At 50.5% G+C, this 14,262-nt stretch overlaps 1 protein-coding gene across 1 annotated transcript in view; it reads left to right on the forward strand.

Moving 5' to 3' along the window:
• Positions 1-3,756: 3,756 nt before the first annotated feature.
• Positions 3,757-14,262, forward strand: part of LOC140420725 (ras-related protein Rab-32-like) — a 98,710-nt gene continuing 88,204 nt past the window's right edge. Inside the window, exon 1 of the mRNA XM_072504718.1 lies at positions 3,757-4,018. Coding sequence (XP_072360819.1) covers positions 3,802-4,018 — 217 coding nt within the window. The 5' untranslated portion in view covers positions 3,757-3,801. The remainder of the gene's footprint in view (positions 4,019-14,262) is intronic.

Genomic DNA, 14,262 nt, shown 5'->3' on the forward strand with positions numbered 1-14,262 from the left:
AAGAATGGTGTTTTGCGGCTTTAAAACTCTTCTTGGTAATTTTCGGACATTTCCCCTTTAAGTGGGCATGGTCCGGGGCCTCTGACATCATGACGCTCGTGACGTAAAGCGTAGGAATGGATTGCGCATGTGCAAATCGCTTTTCCTTTACTGTGCGGTTTCTCGCGCATGCGCAAAACACTGTTTTGCCGGTTTGCGTCGTCCAGGGAACTGCGCATGTGCGGACTGGGCCGGCTGGATACGCACAAAATGGCTGCCAATCAAAATCGTCGCTTGCTTCTGTGGCAACCCTACCTCTGCCTCGTGGTGAGTATTGGCGCCAGTTGTACCGATTTCTTTTGTGTTTACCTCACAGTAGCTTCCAAATTTGTCCAGGACTGTCTGGAATCGCGTTCTGTCCTGCCCTTGGGACTATTTAAAGGAGAGGAAGATCTCTGTTGTATGTTCACCTACAATGGTGAGTAGAAGCGCAATCTTCTCAGCATCGGCCACACCAGTTAGGCCGGATGCTTCCATGTAAACCTGAAATCGTTGCTTGAATGCACGCTAGTTGGCACAGAGATTGCCTGGTACCTGAGTGGATTAGGAACCGGAATCTCGATCATCGTGCCTGGGTTCAGTAGCTGGTTATCACGGATCTTGTTGAGTTGAACTAAATAGATATAACAGGCACGCCTGGTATCATGTGTTATGCTGCTTCGTGTAGCATAAGCTGCTTCCTTGATGTATGCTTCAACAAAGGAAGGTCCAGGCTATGAAATGAGTTCAACTTATTTATTGAACTATTATCACAGTTCTTAAGTGAGGGCGAACAAGGGAAAAAAATTGTATGGACTGTATAGTTGATTGCTGGGAAGTATGTTTTCCAGGGTCTTTATTTGCTGTACCCTATTTTGATACAGGTTTGTGATGAAATATTTTTTTTTTTAAAGTTGATAGAATAGGCAGGCAAGAGGCAGATGGTATTTAATGTAAAGAAGTGTGAAGTGATTTGTATGAAGAACAAGAGACTTTATGAATAGGGGCACAAAGTATAAAAGTAAGAACGTTCTGAGAAACCTGTGTAAAACATCGAATACCCTCAGCTAGAATATTGTATCCAGTTCCGGACATCGGGCGTTGGAAGGATCTGGAGGCATTAGAGAGGGTGCAGAAGCAATTCACGAGAATGATTCCAAGGATGAGGACCCTCAGATATGTAGACAGATTGGAGAAGCAGGGGCTGTTCTCATTGAAGAGAAGATTGCGAGGAGATTTCATATGGGTGGCAATGTGGTAATGTCACTGGACTAATAACCCACAGGCCTGGGAATAATGATTTGGGAACATTGATTCAAATCCCACCATGGAGGCTAGTGGAAATTAAATTGATTAATTTATAATATAAAACTGATGTCGGTAATAGTAACCATGACAATTACCATCAGTTGTTGTATAAACTGATCTGGTTCGCTAATGATGCCCTTTAGGTTAGGAAATTATGCCATTTTTACCTTCGATGTGACTCCAGACTCCAGACAGCAATGATGACTATGAAATGGTCCAGCAAGCCACTCAGCTCAAAGGCAATTAAGTTTGGACAACAAATGCTGGCCTTGCCACTGATGCCCATGTCCCGTGAAATAACTTTTTTAAACGGGATACAAAAACCATGAAGGGTCTGGACAAAGTCGGTGGAAACAAACTGTTCCCATTGGTGGTAAGATCTAGAACGAGAGAATACCAGTTTACGGTGATTGGTAAGGTAAGCAACATTGAAATGAGGAAAGACTTTGGGCGCAATTCTCCCCCAAAACATCTCTAAGTATGGTCTCCGGCGGGAAACAGGGTGCGATTCCCACCAAGTTGTTTGGTGCAATCTAGGTCACAATCTAGACCCACCCACACTTACAAATGTTTTGAAGGTTGGGGTGAACTGCACCCTGAAGGAGGGGAGCGGGACCTGAAGATGCCAGCAGGTTCGACACCTCAAAGATCGGGGCGCCATTTTTAAATGTAAGGATCCTTCCTGTTTAATTCCCTTATTCCCCCTTTCTTTTATTTTGCCATTCTTATTTTGATCGATGGATGATTAATGCTCATGTATCTTTAAGGCAAGCCGTGTGTGTCTTTAATTCAAGTAGAACAGTCCAGAAACTTAAGGAGAGATCACCTACTGGTTTAAACTGGAGCTGTTGAATTTTAGGCACCGGTGAGAGAGATGGGTTGGGACTCGGTTTGATTGATTGGCTGGTGGCCAATAAATTGGCCCAAAAGATTGTGCTCTGCCCGGTAACAGGTGGTGATTGGATCTTATCCCACTGGTATGCTTTCCAGGGTCCCAAGGTATCAGTTTTGATTCTGGCAGCACGGTAACTCTCTCCAGAACTATGTTGTGAGCACTATCACTCTCTCCAGAAAGCCTGTGGGAGCTGTATTCCTGAAACTACAGAGACCTGAATACAAACCACAAAATGAAAGCATGGTTTTAACAGCAGTATAGAGGGTTGGGGCAAGTTAAAGTGGGAATTAGTTAATCGGTAACCAGCTATCTATACTGCATATTTCATTACAGTTCTTGTTATAAATAAACATTAATTGTGTTTAAACTTACAATCCTGGTGACTGTAATTATTGGGCAGCTAAGGGCTAAAGACCTCTGGTATTTTTATAATAACTATTGGCTAATTCATTTGTGTTGTGACTCCGGGACACGTGGAGCTGGAATTGACCGTGTGCTAGCCCAGGGTGTCGTAACATGAAGGGCATCCTGGTCTCAGGTGCCCCGATCTCACCCCTCACTTCTCACCAGCAAAGGCTCCCCCCAATCGTTGGTATCAGTGGCCCCTCCCAGGTGAGTAACACCCCACTATGGGGTTGGCAAATGCCCTCCTCCACTTCCGGACCCATCCCCTTCATGCCCTGCCCCTTGGAAGTGCCAACCAGTTGGGTACTGCCAGGGTACTGGGGCATTGCCCTGCCATGTCCCCATTCTCCCTTCATGGAGCTTCTTGAGCGGCATGGTGGCACAGTGGTTAGCACTGCTGCCTCACATCTCCAGGGTCCTGGGTTCAATACCAGCCTTGGGTGACCGTCTGTGAGGAGTTTGCAAGTTCTCCCCGTGTCTGTGTGGGTTCCCTTCGGGAGCTCCGATTTCCTCCCACAGTCCAAAGATGTGCAGGGTTAGGTGGATTGGCAGGGAGCGGGTTTGGGAGAGGGTGTAGGGGGGCGGGGTTGGGGAGGGTCCAGGGGACAGGTTTGGGGGAGGGTCTGAGGGCTGAGTTGGGGGACGGTCTGGAGGGCGGGTTGGGGAGGGTCCGGTGGCAGGGTTGGGTCCGGGATTGGGGGAGGGTCTGTGGGCAGGGTTGGGTTGGGGGAGGGTCTGGAGGGCGGGGTTGGGGTTGGGTCCGTGGGGTGGGGTTGCGGTTGGGGGTTGGGGAAGGGTCTGGCGGGTGGGGTTGGTGGAGGGTCCGGGGGCGGGGTTGGGTCCAGGGGGCGGGATTGGGGAAGGGTCCGGGGGGTGGGGTGGGGGGGCGTGGTTAAGGTTGGGGGAGTGCCGCGGGGTGGGGTTGGGGGCGGGTCCGGGGGGCGGGGTGGGGGGCGTGGTTAAGGTTGGGGGAGAGCCGCGGGGCGGGGTTGGGGGCGTGGTTAAGGTTGGGGGAGAGCCGCGGGGCGGGGTTGGGGGCGTGGTTAAGGTTGGGGGAGAGCCGCGGGGCGGGGTTGGGGGCGGGTCCGGGGCGGGGTTAAGGTTGGGGGAGAGCCGCGGGGCGGGTCCGGTGGCGGGAATGCGGAAGCAGTGAGGTTGGCGGATCGGAGCTGCAGATGGCGGAGGGTTTGGAGAGCGGCCCCGGCAGCGAGCATCTGTTTAAGGTGCTGGTGATCGGGGAGCTGGGGGTGGGCAAGACCAGCATCATCAAGCGCTACGTCCACCGCCTCTTCTCCCGCAATTACCGCGCCACCATCGGCGTGGATTTCGCCCTGAAGGTGCTGCCCTGGGATCCCAGCACCTTAATCCGGCTCCAGCTCTGGGACATCGCAGGTAAGGGGGTTACAGGAAGGGATGCCGAGGGTGGGACATGGATGCCCGAGTTGCACAAAGAAAGTTTTCCCGCTTGTGTCTGAAACAGCGGGGAAATGGTTAATGCAAGCGTTTGTTTAGAGCCGCTGGTGGAATGAGTGAGATTACTGACATCCCAGTTCCCATCGAGACTGGAACAGCCGGACACACACACACGGTGACCCTAACACAGATATACAATGCACACACACTGAGCCTGACACACACACTGAGCCTGACACACACACACTGAGCCTGACACACACTGAGCCTGACACACACACTGAGCCTGACACACACACACACACTGAGCCTGACACACACACACACACTGAGCCTGACACACACACACACTCTGCCTGACACACACACACACTGAGCCTGACACACACTGAGCCTGACACACACACACACACTGAGCTTGACACACACAAACACTGAGCGTGACACACACTGAGCCTGACACACGGACACACACAGCCTGACACACACACACTGGGCCTGACACACACACTGAGCCTGACACACACACACTGAGCCTGACACACACACTGAGCCTGACACACACACTGAGCCTGACACACACACACACACTGAGCCTGACACACACACTGAGCCTGACACACACTGAGCCTGACACACACACACACACTGAGCCTGACACACACACACACACTGAGCCTGACACACACACACACTGAGCCTGACACACACACACACACTGAGCCTGACACACACACACACTGAGCCTGACACACACACACACACACACACACACACACTGAGCTTGACACACGGACACACACAAACACTGAGCGTGACACACACTGAGCCTGACACACGGACACACACAGCCTGACACACACACACTGGGCCTGACACACACACTGGGCCTGACACACACACACACTGAGCCTGACACACACACACACTGAGCCTGACACACACTGAGCCTGACACACACACTGAGCCTGACACACACTGAGCCTGACACACACACACACTGAGCCTGACACACACACACACACTGAGCCTGACACACACACACACACAAAGCCTGACACACACACACACACTGAGCCTGACACACACACACACACTGAGCCTGACACACACACACACACACACTGAGCCTGACACACACACACACTGAGCCTGACACACACTGAGCCTGGCACACACACACACACTGAGCTTGACACACGGACACACACAAACACTGAGCGTGACACACACTGAGCCTGACACACGGACACACACAGCCTGACACACACACACACTGGGCCTGACACACACACACTGGGCCTGACACACACACTGAGCCTGACACACACACTGAGCCTGACACACACACACACTAAGCCTGACACACGGACACACACACACTGAGCCTGACACACACACTGAGCCTGACACACACACACTGACCCTGACACACGGACGCACACACTGAGCGTGACACACACACTGAGCCTGACACACACACACACACACACACTGAGCCTGACACACGGACACACACACTGAGCCTGACACACACACAAACACACACACTCACACACACACTGAGCCTGACACACGGACACACTGAGCTTGACACATGGACACAACACTGAGCCTGACAAACAGTCACACACATTGAACCTGACACACGGACACACACACTGAACCTGGCACACGGCCTGACACATTGAGCCTGACACACACACACACACACACACACACACTGAGCCTGACACACACACACACACTGAGCCTGACACACGGACACACACACTGAGCCTGACACACGGACACACACACTGAGCCTGACACACGGACACGGACACACTGAGGCTGACACACGGACACACACAGGGTGAGGCTGACACACGGACACACACTGGGTGAGCCTGACACCCACACTGAGCCTAACTCCCACACTGAGCCTGACACACGGACACACAACAGGGTGAGCCTAACACACACACTGAGCCTGACACACAGACACACCCTCATACAACAGGGTGAGCCTGACACACCGACACACACAGGGTGAGCCTGACACACAGACACACAGTGAACCTGACACACGGACACACACAGTGAGCCTGACATGCAGACACACACCGGGTGAGCCTGACACACAGACACATACAGTGAGCCTGACACACGGACACACACAGGGTGAGCCGGACACACACAGGGTGAGCCTGACACACGGACACACACACGGTGAGCCTTACACACGGACATATACACGGTGAGCCTGACACATGGACACACACGGTGAGCCTGACACACAGACACATACAGTTAGCCTGACACACGGACACACACAGGGTGAGCCTGACACACGGACACACACATGGTGAGCCTGACACACAGACACATACAGTTAGCCTGACACACGGACACACAACAGGGTGAGCCTAACACACACACTGAGCCTGACACACAGACACACCCTCATACAACAGGGTGAGCCTGACACACCGACACACACAGGGTGAGCCTGACACACAGACACACAGTGAACCTGACACACGGACACACACAGTGAGCCTGACATGCAGACACACACAGGGTGAGCCTGACACACGGACACACACACAGGGTGAGCCTGACACACGGACACACACACAGGGTGAGCCTGACACATGGACACACACACCGGGTGAGCCTGACACACGGACACACACATGGTGAGCCTGACACACGGACTCACACAATGAGCCTGACACACGGACACACACACACTGAGCCTGACACACGGACACACACAGGGTGAGCCTGACACATGGACACACACACAGGGTGAGCCTGACACGTGGACACACACAGGGTGAGCTTGACACACGGACTCACACGATGAGCCTGACACATGGACACACACACGGTGAGCCTGACACACGGACTCACACAATGAGCCTGACACACAGACACATACAGTTAGCCTGACACACGGACACACACAGGGTGAGCCTGACACACGGACTCACACAATGAGCCTGACACACGGACACACACACAGGGTGAGCCTGACACACGGACACACACACAGGGTGAGCCTGACACATGGACACACACACAGGGTGAGCCTGACACATGGACACACACAGGGTGAGCTTGACACACGGACTCACATGATGAGCCTGACACACGGACACACACGCGGTGAGCCTGACACACGGACTCACACAATGAGCCTGACACACGGGGACACACACAGGGTAAGCCTGACACGTGGACACACACAGGGTGAGCTTGACACACGGACACTCACAGTGAACCTGACACACGGACTCACACAGTGAGCCTAATGCACGGACGCACAGAGGGTGAGCCTGACTCACAGACAGACACAGGGTGAGCCTGACATACATGCTGAGCCTGACACACGGACACACAGGGTGAGCCTGACTCACGGATGTACATAGTGAGCCTGACACAGACACACACACTGAGCATGACACAAGCACACAGTGGGCCTGACACACAAGGTTAGCCTGTCTCTGTTGCTCCACTTCTACTTCATTCACTGCACTCAAGTATGGGTCAAGAGGCTATGTTCCTCCAACTGCACCCTAAACCTGCTCAACCCCCTCCCCAAACCTGCTCCCCCCTCCCCAAACCTGCTCCCCCCTCCCCAAACCTGCTCACCCCTCCCCAAACCTGCTCACCCCTCCCCAAACCTGCTCACCCCTCCCCAAACCTGCTCACCCCTCCCCAAACCTGCTCACCCCTCCCCAAACCTGTTCTCCCCCCTCCCCCAAACCTGTTCTCCCCCCTCCCCCAAACCTGTTCCCCCCTCCCCCAAACCTGTTCCCACCCCTCCCCAAACCTGTTTCCCCCCCCTCCCCCAAACCTGTTTCCCCCCCCTCCCCCAAACCTGTTTCCCCCCCTCCCCCAAACCTGTTTCCCCCCCTCCCCCAAACCTGTTTCCCCCCCCTCCCCCAAACCTGTTTCCCCCCCCTCCCCCAAACCTGTTTCCCCCCCCTCCCCCAAACCTGTTTCCCCCACTCCCCCAAACCTGCTCACGCCCTCCCCCAAACCTGCTCACCCCCTCCCCCAAACCTGCTCACCCCCTCCCCCAAACCTGCTCACCCCCTCCCCCAAACCTGCTCACCCCCTCCCCCAAACCTGCTCACCCCCCTCCCCCAAACCTGCTCACCCCCTTCCCCAAACCTGCTCACCCCCTCCCCCAAACCTGCTCACCCCCTCCCCCAAACCTGCTCACCCCCTCCCCCAAACCTGCTCACCCCTCCCCCAAACCTGCTCACCCCCTCCCCCAAACCTGCTCACCCCCTCCCCCAAACCTGCTCACCCCCTCCCCCAAACCTGCTCACCCCCTCCCCCAAACCTGCTCACCCCCTCCCCCAAACCTGCTCACCCCCTCCCCCAAACCTGCTCACCCCCTCCCCCAAACCTGCTCACCCCCTCCCCCAAACCTGCTCACCCCCCTCCCCCAAACCTGCTCACAAACCTGCTCACCCCCCTCCCCCAAACCTGCTCACCCCCTCCCCCAAACCTGCTCACCCCCTCCCCCAAACCTGCTCACCCCCTCCCCCAAACCTGCTCAACCCCCTCCCCCCAAACCTGCTCACCCCCTCCCCCAAACCTGCTCTACCCCCTCCCCCAAACCTGCTCACCCCCCCTCCCCCAAACCTGCTCACCCCCTCCCCCCCCCAAACATACTCACCCTGCCAACCGCTCACTCTCTGCTCCCGCCCGCAGGAATTTCCTCACCACTTTTGCCATTTTTCCTCGTTCTGGCTTTAATCTTCTGTGTTAGACACTTTATTGTTTTTTTTTTACAATATTGCTATCTAGAACATCTGCAACTCATCCCAAAGTGCTCCAGCTAGCCATCAATTACTTGCTAAAGAGTTAGTCACGCATGTTGTCTGGGCAGAGCATGGGAGCAAATATGAGCAACGCTCGATTCCATCTGTAGCCATGTTGAGAAGAAACAGCGACTCAGCCTTTTTTTTTATTGAGGTGACTCAGAGTAAAAATACTGCCCGACCCTGATTGCCACTTGCACAGGGGAGTGACTTACTGGACCACTTCAGACTGCTTTTAGGAGTCAACAATTCGGTGCGGGACTGAAGTCAGTATTTGCCAGACCTGATTAGGACAAAAGTATATTTATTCCTTAAAGGATATTAGTGAGCCAGTTTGGTTTCAGTGACCACCCAACAGTTTCTTGTTCACTTTTACTGATACAAGCTTTTCCAGGTTTATTTTTAACCTGTCCTTTAGGCAAGTCTGAACAATATGTTGTCGCACCCTAGAAACCCATTCAGATGTCAGCCACCAAACAACACTGAAATGTAGTACTAGTGGGTGCAGATCTGTCATTGTAATGGATACGGCACTGATGAATGCATATCTGTCAGGTGTAGGACTGGTGGGCACAGGGTTGTCATTAAATCACACTGGTATGTCGCAGATGCTTTCTGCAGTAAGAGGATGGTGGTCTAGTGGTAATGTTATGGGGAGGCAATGGAGTAGTGGTATTGTCACTGGGCTACCAATCCAGAGGCCCAGGGTAATGCCCTGGGAAATGAGTTTGAATCCATCATGGTAGATGTTGAAATTTGAATTCAAAAGTATTCTGGAAATAAAAGTCTAATGGTGACCATGAAAACATTGTCTACTAATCTGCTTTCGGGAAGCAAATCTGCCTTGCTGGTCTGGCCTACAAGTGGCTCCAGATCCACAGTGTTCATAGTATCTTCAATGTTTCCTCACTTGTAGCTGGACAGGGGCACTTTAAGAGAACAATTGCATGGGCAAGTGGGCAGTCTGTAGTGTGGACATCTATATAAAGCTCTTACGTTTTGGTTGAAACGCCAAGGCCTGCAGCCTCAATCTTGAATCCACCACATAAAAACTGGCGATGAGGATTTAAAAAAAAGAGTTGAACAGCCTTTGTCGGCACCTGAAGAAATAATAAATCATTGAAATCATCGCTACATGAAAGTTGGCGAGGGGGGAGCCAAACAATGGTTGCAGCCACCAGAGGAACCAAAATATCCAAAGGAAACAACCTTGGAGAGAAGCCCGCTACGTGCTCCGCCAGAAATGAACTTGGTAGTTGTGAGTAGCAAGTACCCTGCAACAACAAATTTAGAGCTGGGGGGTGCTACAGAACACAAAGAGAAACAGGCTGAGCTTGGGCTGTGCCTTGTTTTGGGGATAAAGGAAGGAAGGGAATGCTAAAACTTTGTGACACATTGTGCGCACAGGTCCTTCCATAGGGAAAACCGGTGGGCGGGGGGGGTTTGGCACTGTGGGACTGTTTGATGTAAACCCAGCGATGGAGCTAGTATGCAGAGCAATTCGACTATTTTGTCCATGCTAACAAGATGGTAGCAGATGTAAAAGTCCGAACATTCCTGAGTATAATGGGGGGTGGGGGGCACTTAGCCTCCTTAGGAGCCTGGTACAGCTGAAGAAGCCAGGCACAAACACATACAAAGAAATAGTGGAAATTTTGCAGGTCCACTATTCGGCAAAACCGTTAGTCATCGCAAAAAGGTTTAGGTTTCATAAGCGCATTCAAGAAGAAGGTGAATCGATTGCACAATTTGTAGCTACCATGAAAAGACTGACTGAAGACTGCAAATTCGGGGATGTGTTAAACAATACCATCAGAGATACATTAGTCTGCGGTTGAGTGGAGCTTTCAACAGCAGCTGTCAACTGAAAGTAATCTGACCTTAAAGAAAGCTTTGGAAGTTGCTGTAATAATGGAATTAGGAGTCAAAGAAGCTCAACAGTTGAATTCAAGCACATGGATTCACAAGATATCGGCTGAATCTTAAATGCAAACACAAACTTGCCCTTGCCATAGGTGTACAAAAAACAGACACTCAGCAGCAGATTGTTGGTGCATAGACACCATGTGCAGAAACTATGGCAGAAAGGGCCACGTTGCACGCACTTGTTTGAGAAAGAAACAAGTTTCAAGAAAAAGTTGCAGGAAGCAAGAGCCGAATAAAACAATTGGCAAATAAAAGAAAGGAAAAAATGTCCATGTGGTACAAAATGGATGTATTGCTGGTGCAACGAACCAATATTGGGTCACTCCATTACTGAATGGTGAGCCAGTGAAGATGGAAGTGGACACTGGGACAGCCGTCTCGCTGGTGCCAGAGACTGTCTATCAAGAAAAGTTCTGACATATGTCTCTGTAACCCCCAAAGATAATGTTAAAAACCTTCAGTTCAGAAGTGGTTCTGTTGAGAGGCTATATTGAGAGAACAGTGCAATTAAATGGACAGATGGCAGATTTGTCCCTGCACATAGTCAAAGAAAATTACCTGGCACTAATGGGAGGAACTTGGCTGGGAAAGAACTGATTAAATTGGGCTGAGGTAAATCTCATGATGGATTCCGAATCACGCCAACCCAAAACTTTGAAGAAACATGCCATTGGTTTCAATGGTGAGCTGGGAAGCATAAAGGATATCTCAGTAAAGCTGAAGAACAAGGAAGAAAGTCAGATGAGATGCTTAAAGGCTAGGGCAGTGCAATATGTTATGTTATCAGACCCAAAGTAGAGGCAGTATTAAAATGGCTGACCCGACTAGGAGTCCTTGAACCCATCAATATTGGGCTAAGCCGATCGTATCTATGATGAAAAAATACAGATCTGTGCGTATTGATGGTGAAATTATGATTAATCCTGTACTGTGTGAAGAATAGTACCCTGTACCCCTATTCGCTGGGTTGGCTGGAGGCCAATACTTCAGTAAAATTGACCAGAGTCAAGCATATCTTCAAATTAAAATGGATCAGAAGTCACAACAGTTATTGACGATTGTGACATACAAAGTGTTACTTAGATACAAAAGGTTACCATTTGGCATCACCTCAGCGCCAGCGTTGTTACAACGAGCTGTGGACGAAATCTTAAGTGGGTTAAACGAAGTCCAGTGTTACTTGGAAAACATGACATCTTGGTTACTGGGAAATATCGGGAAGAACATCTTCGCAACCTAGATGCCACACTCCAAAGATGAGAAGACCATGGATTAAGAGTCCGAATGAACAAATGTAAATTTTTCCAATCTTCAGTTGAAATTCTGGGTGTGTCATCAACGCCAGTGGACTGCATAAGTCATCTTCAAAAGTCAAAGCCATCACCGAGGCGCCCGTATCTCAAAATGGCAATGAACTTTGATCTTTCTTGGGCTTACTAAATTACTATGGAAGGTGGTTCCCTCATCTGATGACTATTCTAAAACCCTTGCACCCAATCTACTGTGTCAAATTAAGAAATGGAAATGGGGGGGATCAATGTGAGAGAGCATTTGTGCAAGCTAAAGAGATACTACTCGAGTCGGAAGTCCTGATCCAAATTAATGACTGCAACTGGCGTGTGATGTATCAGCTAATGGGACTGGGAAAGTTCTTCCTCACAATGCTCGCATGTAAAGTGAAGCCTTCACGTCGAGGACCTTGAATAAAGACGAACACAATTATGTGTGGATAGAGAAAGAAACCCTAGGAATCATTTTTGGAATGAAACGTTCGACCTGTATGGGAGGAAATTCACTTTATTGACTGACCATTATCCACTAATAAAGATTTTTGGACCTCATATCGGGATTCCATCACTGGCAGTGAGAAAAATGCAGACATTGGCATTGTTCTTGTCAGTACACACAAGTATCGTCAGTCAAACCTTCATGGGAACACCGATAGACTCTCCCGACTATACTTACCAAATAGTTAATTGATAAGCAGTTGGTGTGGAAACATTTTCTACTTCGAGCAAATAGGTAACACTCCTGGAGCAGCAGGGCAGGTGAAGAAGCAGACCAGAAGTGATCCAGTACTGGCAGAGGTTATGGACATGATACTTGGAGACAAAACCTCAGGAGCAAACGCTGAGTTAAAGCCATATCCCACCTGAAGATTTGAGTTACCCGTACAGACAGGTTGTCTCCTCTGGGGAATGAGAGTCATCATTCCAACATTATTAAGAAAATGTGTCTTTAACCAATTACACAAAGGCTACTATGATATTGTAAGGATGCAGAAGATAGCCAGGAGCTATTTTTGGTGGTCAGGGTTGGATGCCGAAATCAAGCAGAAAGCAGACAAAATGTGTTTGTCTTGTGCAAAAGTGGATAACCTGCTGCCATTAGCCCTGCTGCACCCGTGCGAGAGGCCAGAAGAGGCCTGGCAACAGGTACACCGGGGCTATCCTGGACCGTTGTTTCTCATTCTGGTCGATGCTCACTCCAAACGGCCTGAAGTTGTTATCATCCAGTCAATATCCTCAAAGAAAACAATTGAGAGACTGGGTGAAATCTTCTGCCGATTCGGTTACCCTGAACAAGCGGTGAGTGACAATGGGCTGTAGTCCATATCTCAAGCTCATACTTGAAGGAGAATGAAATTCAACACATCTGGTCCGCTCCTTATCACCCTGCCACAAATGGTCTGTCAGATTGTTTTATACAGACGATTAAACATTCAGCAAACTTAACCAGAGAGCAAAGTTCATAGTCTGAACACTTGAGCCAATTCCTGCTCATGTACAGGAATACTACTCACTCAACAACCCAAGTTTCTCCAGCATTGCTAATGATTAAACGGCAACTACACACAGCATTTGATTTGTTAAAACTGCACATGACAAAATAAATTGTCAAGAAAAGCAGCAAGATCAGGTCATATGACAGGAGAACATGGGAAAACATTGTGCTTTTCACCAGAGTCAAGACGTGGCAATAATTATACCACAAGGGAAAAGTGGATTCCTGCCATCATCTTACCAGAGACAAGACTGGTCTCTTACACCGTACAAACCCGAGGCAATCTAATATAGAGAAGGCATATGGAACAACTTTTGCCAACATTCCAGCTGTGCCAAGAGACTAGCTGGACCTTCCCGACAACCTGACACTAACTGAACCAATTGAGGAAAGCAGCACCTGAATTGTGAATCAAATACCGAGTCCACCACAGATTACTACATCGATACCCATGATGTGGAGATGCCGCCTTTGGACTGGGGTGGGCACAGTAACAAGTTTTCCAACACCAGGTTAAAGTCCAACAGGTTTATTTGGAATCACTAGCTTTCGGAGCGCAGCTCCTCCCTCAGGTGAGACTGAATGAGTGTGAGGGGGCTGGGTGAGTGAGTGTGAGGGCGGCTGGGTGAGTGACTGAGTGTGAGGGTGCTGGGTGAGTGAGTGTGAGGGCGGCTGGGTGAGTGAGTGAGT

This window comes from Scyliorhinus torazame, chromosome 1, assembly GCF_047496885.1.
Source record: "Scyliorhinus torazame isolate Kashiwa2021f chromosome 1, sScyTor2.1, whole genome shotgun sequence".
In the NCBI taxonomy this organism is placed as follows: Eukaryota; Metazoa; Chordata; class Chondrichthyes; order Carcharhiniformes; family Scyliorhinidae; genus Scyliorhinus; species Scyliorhinus torazame.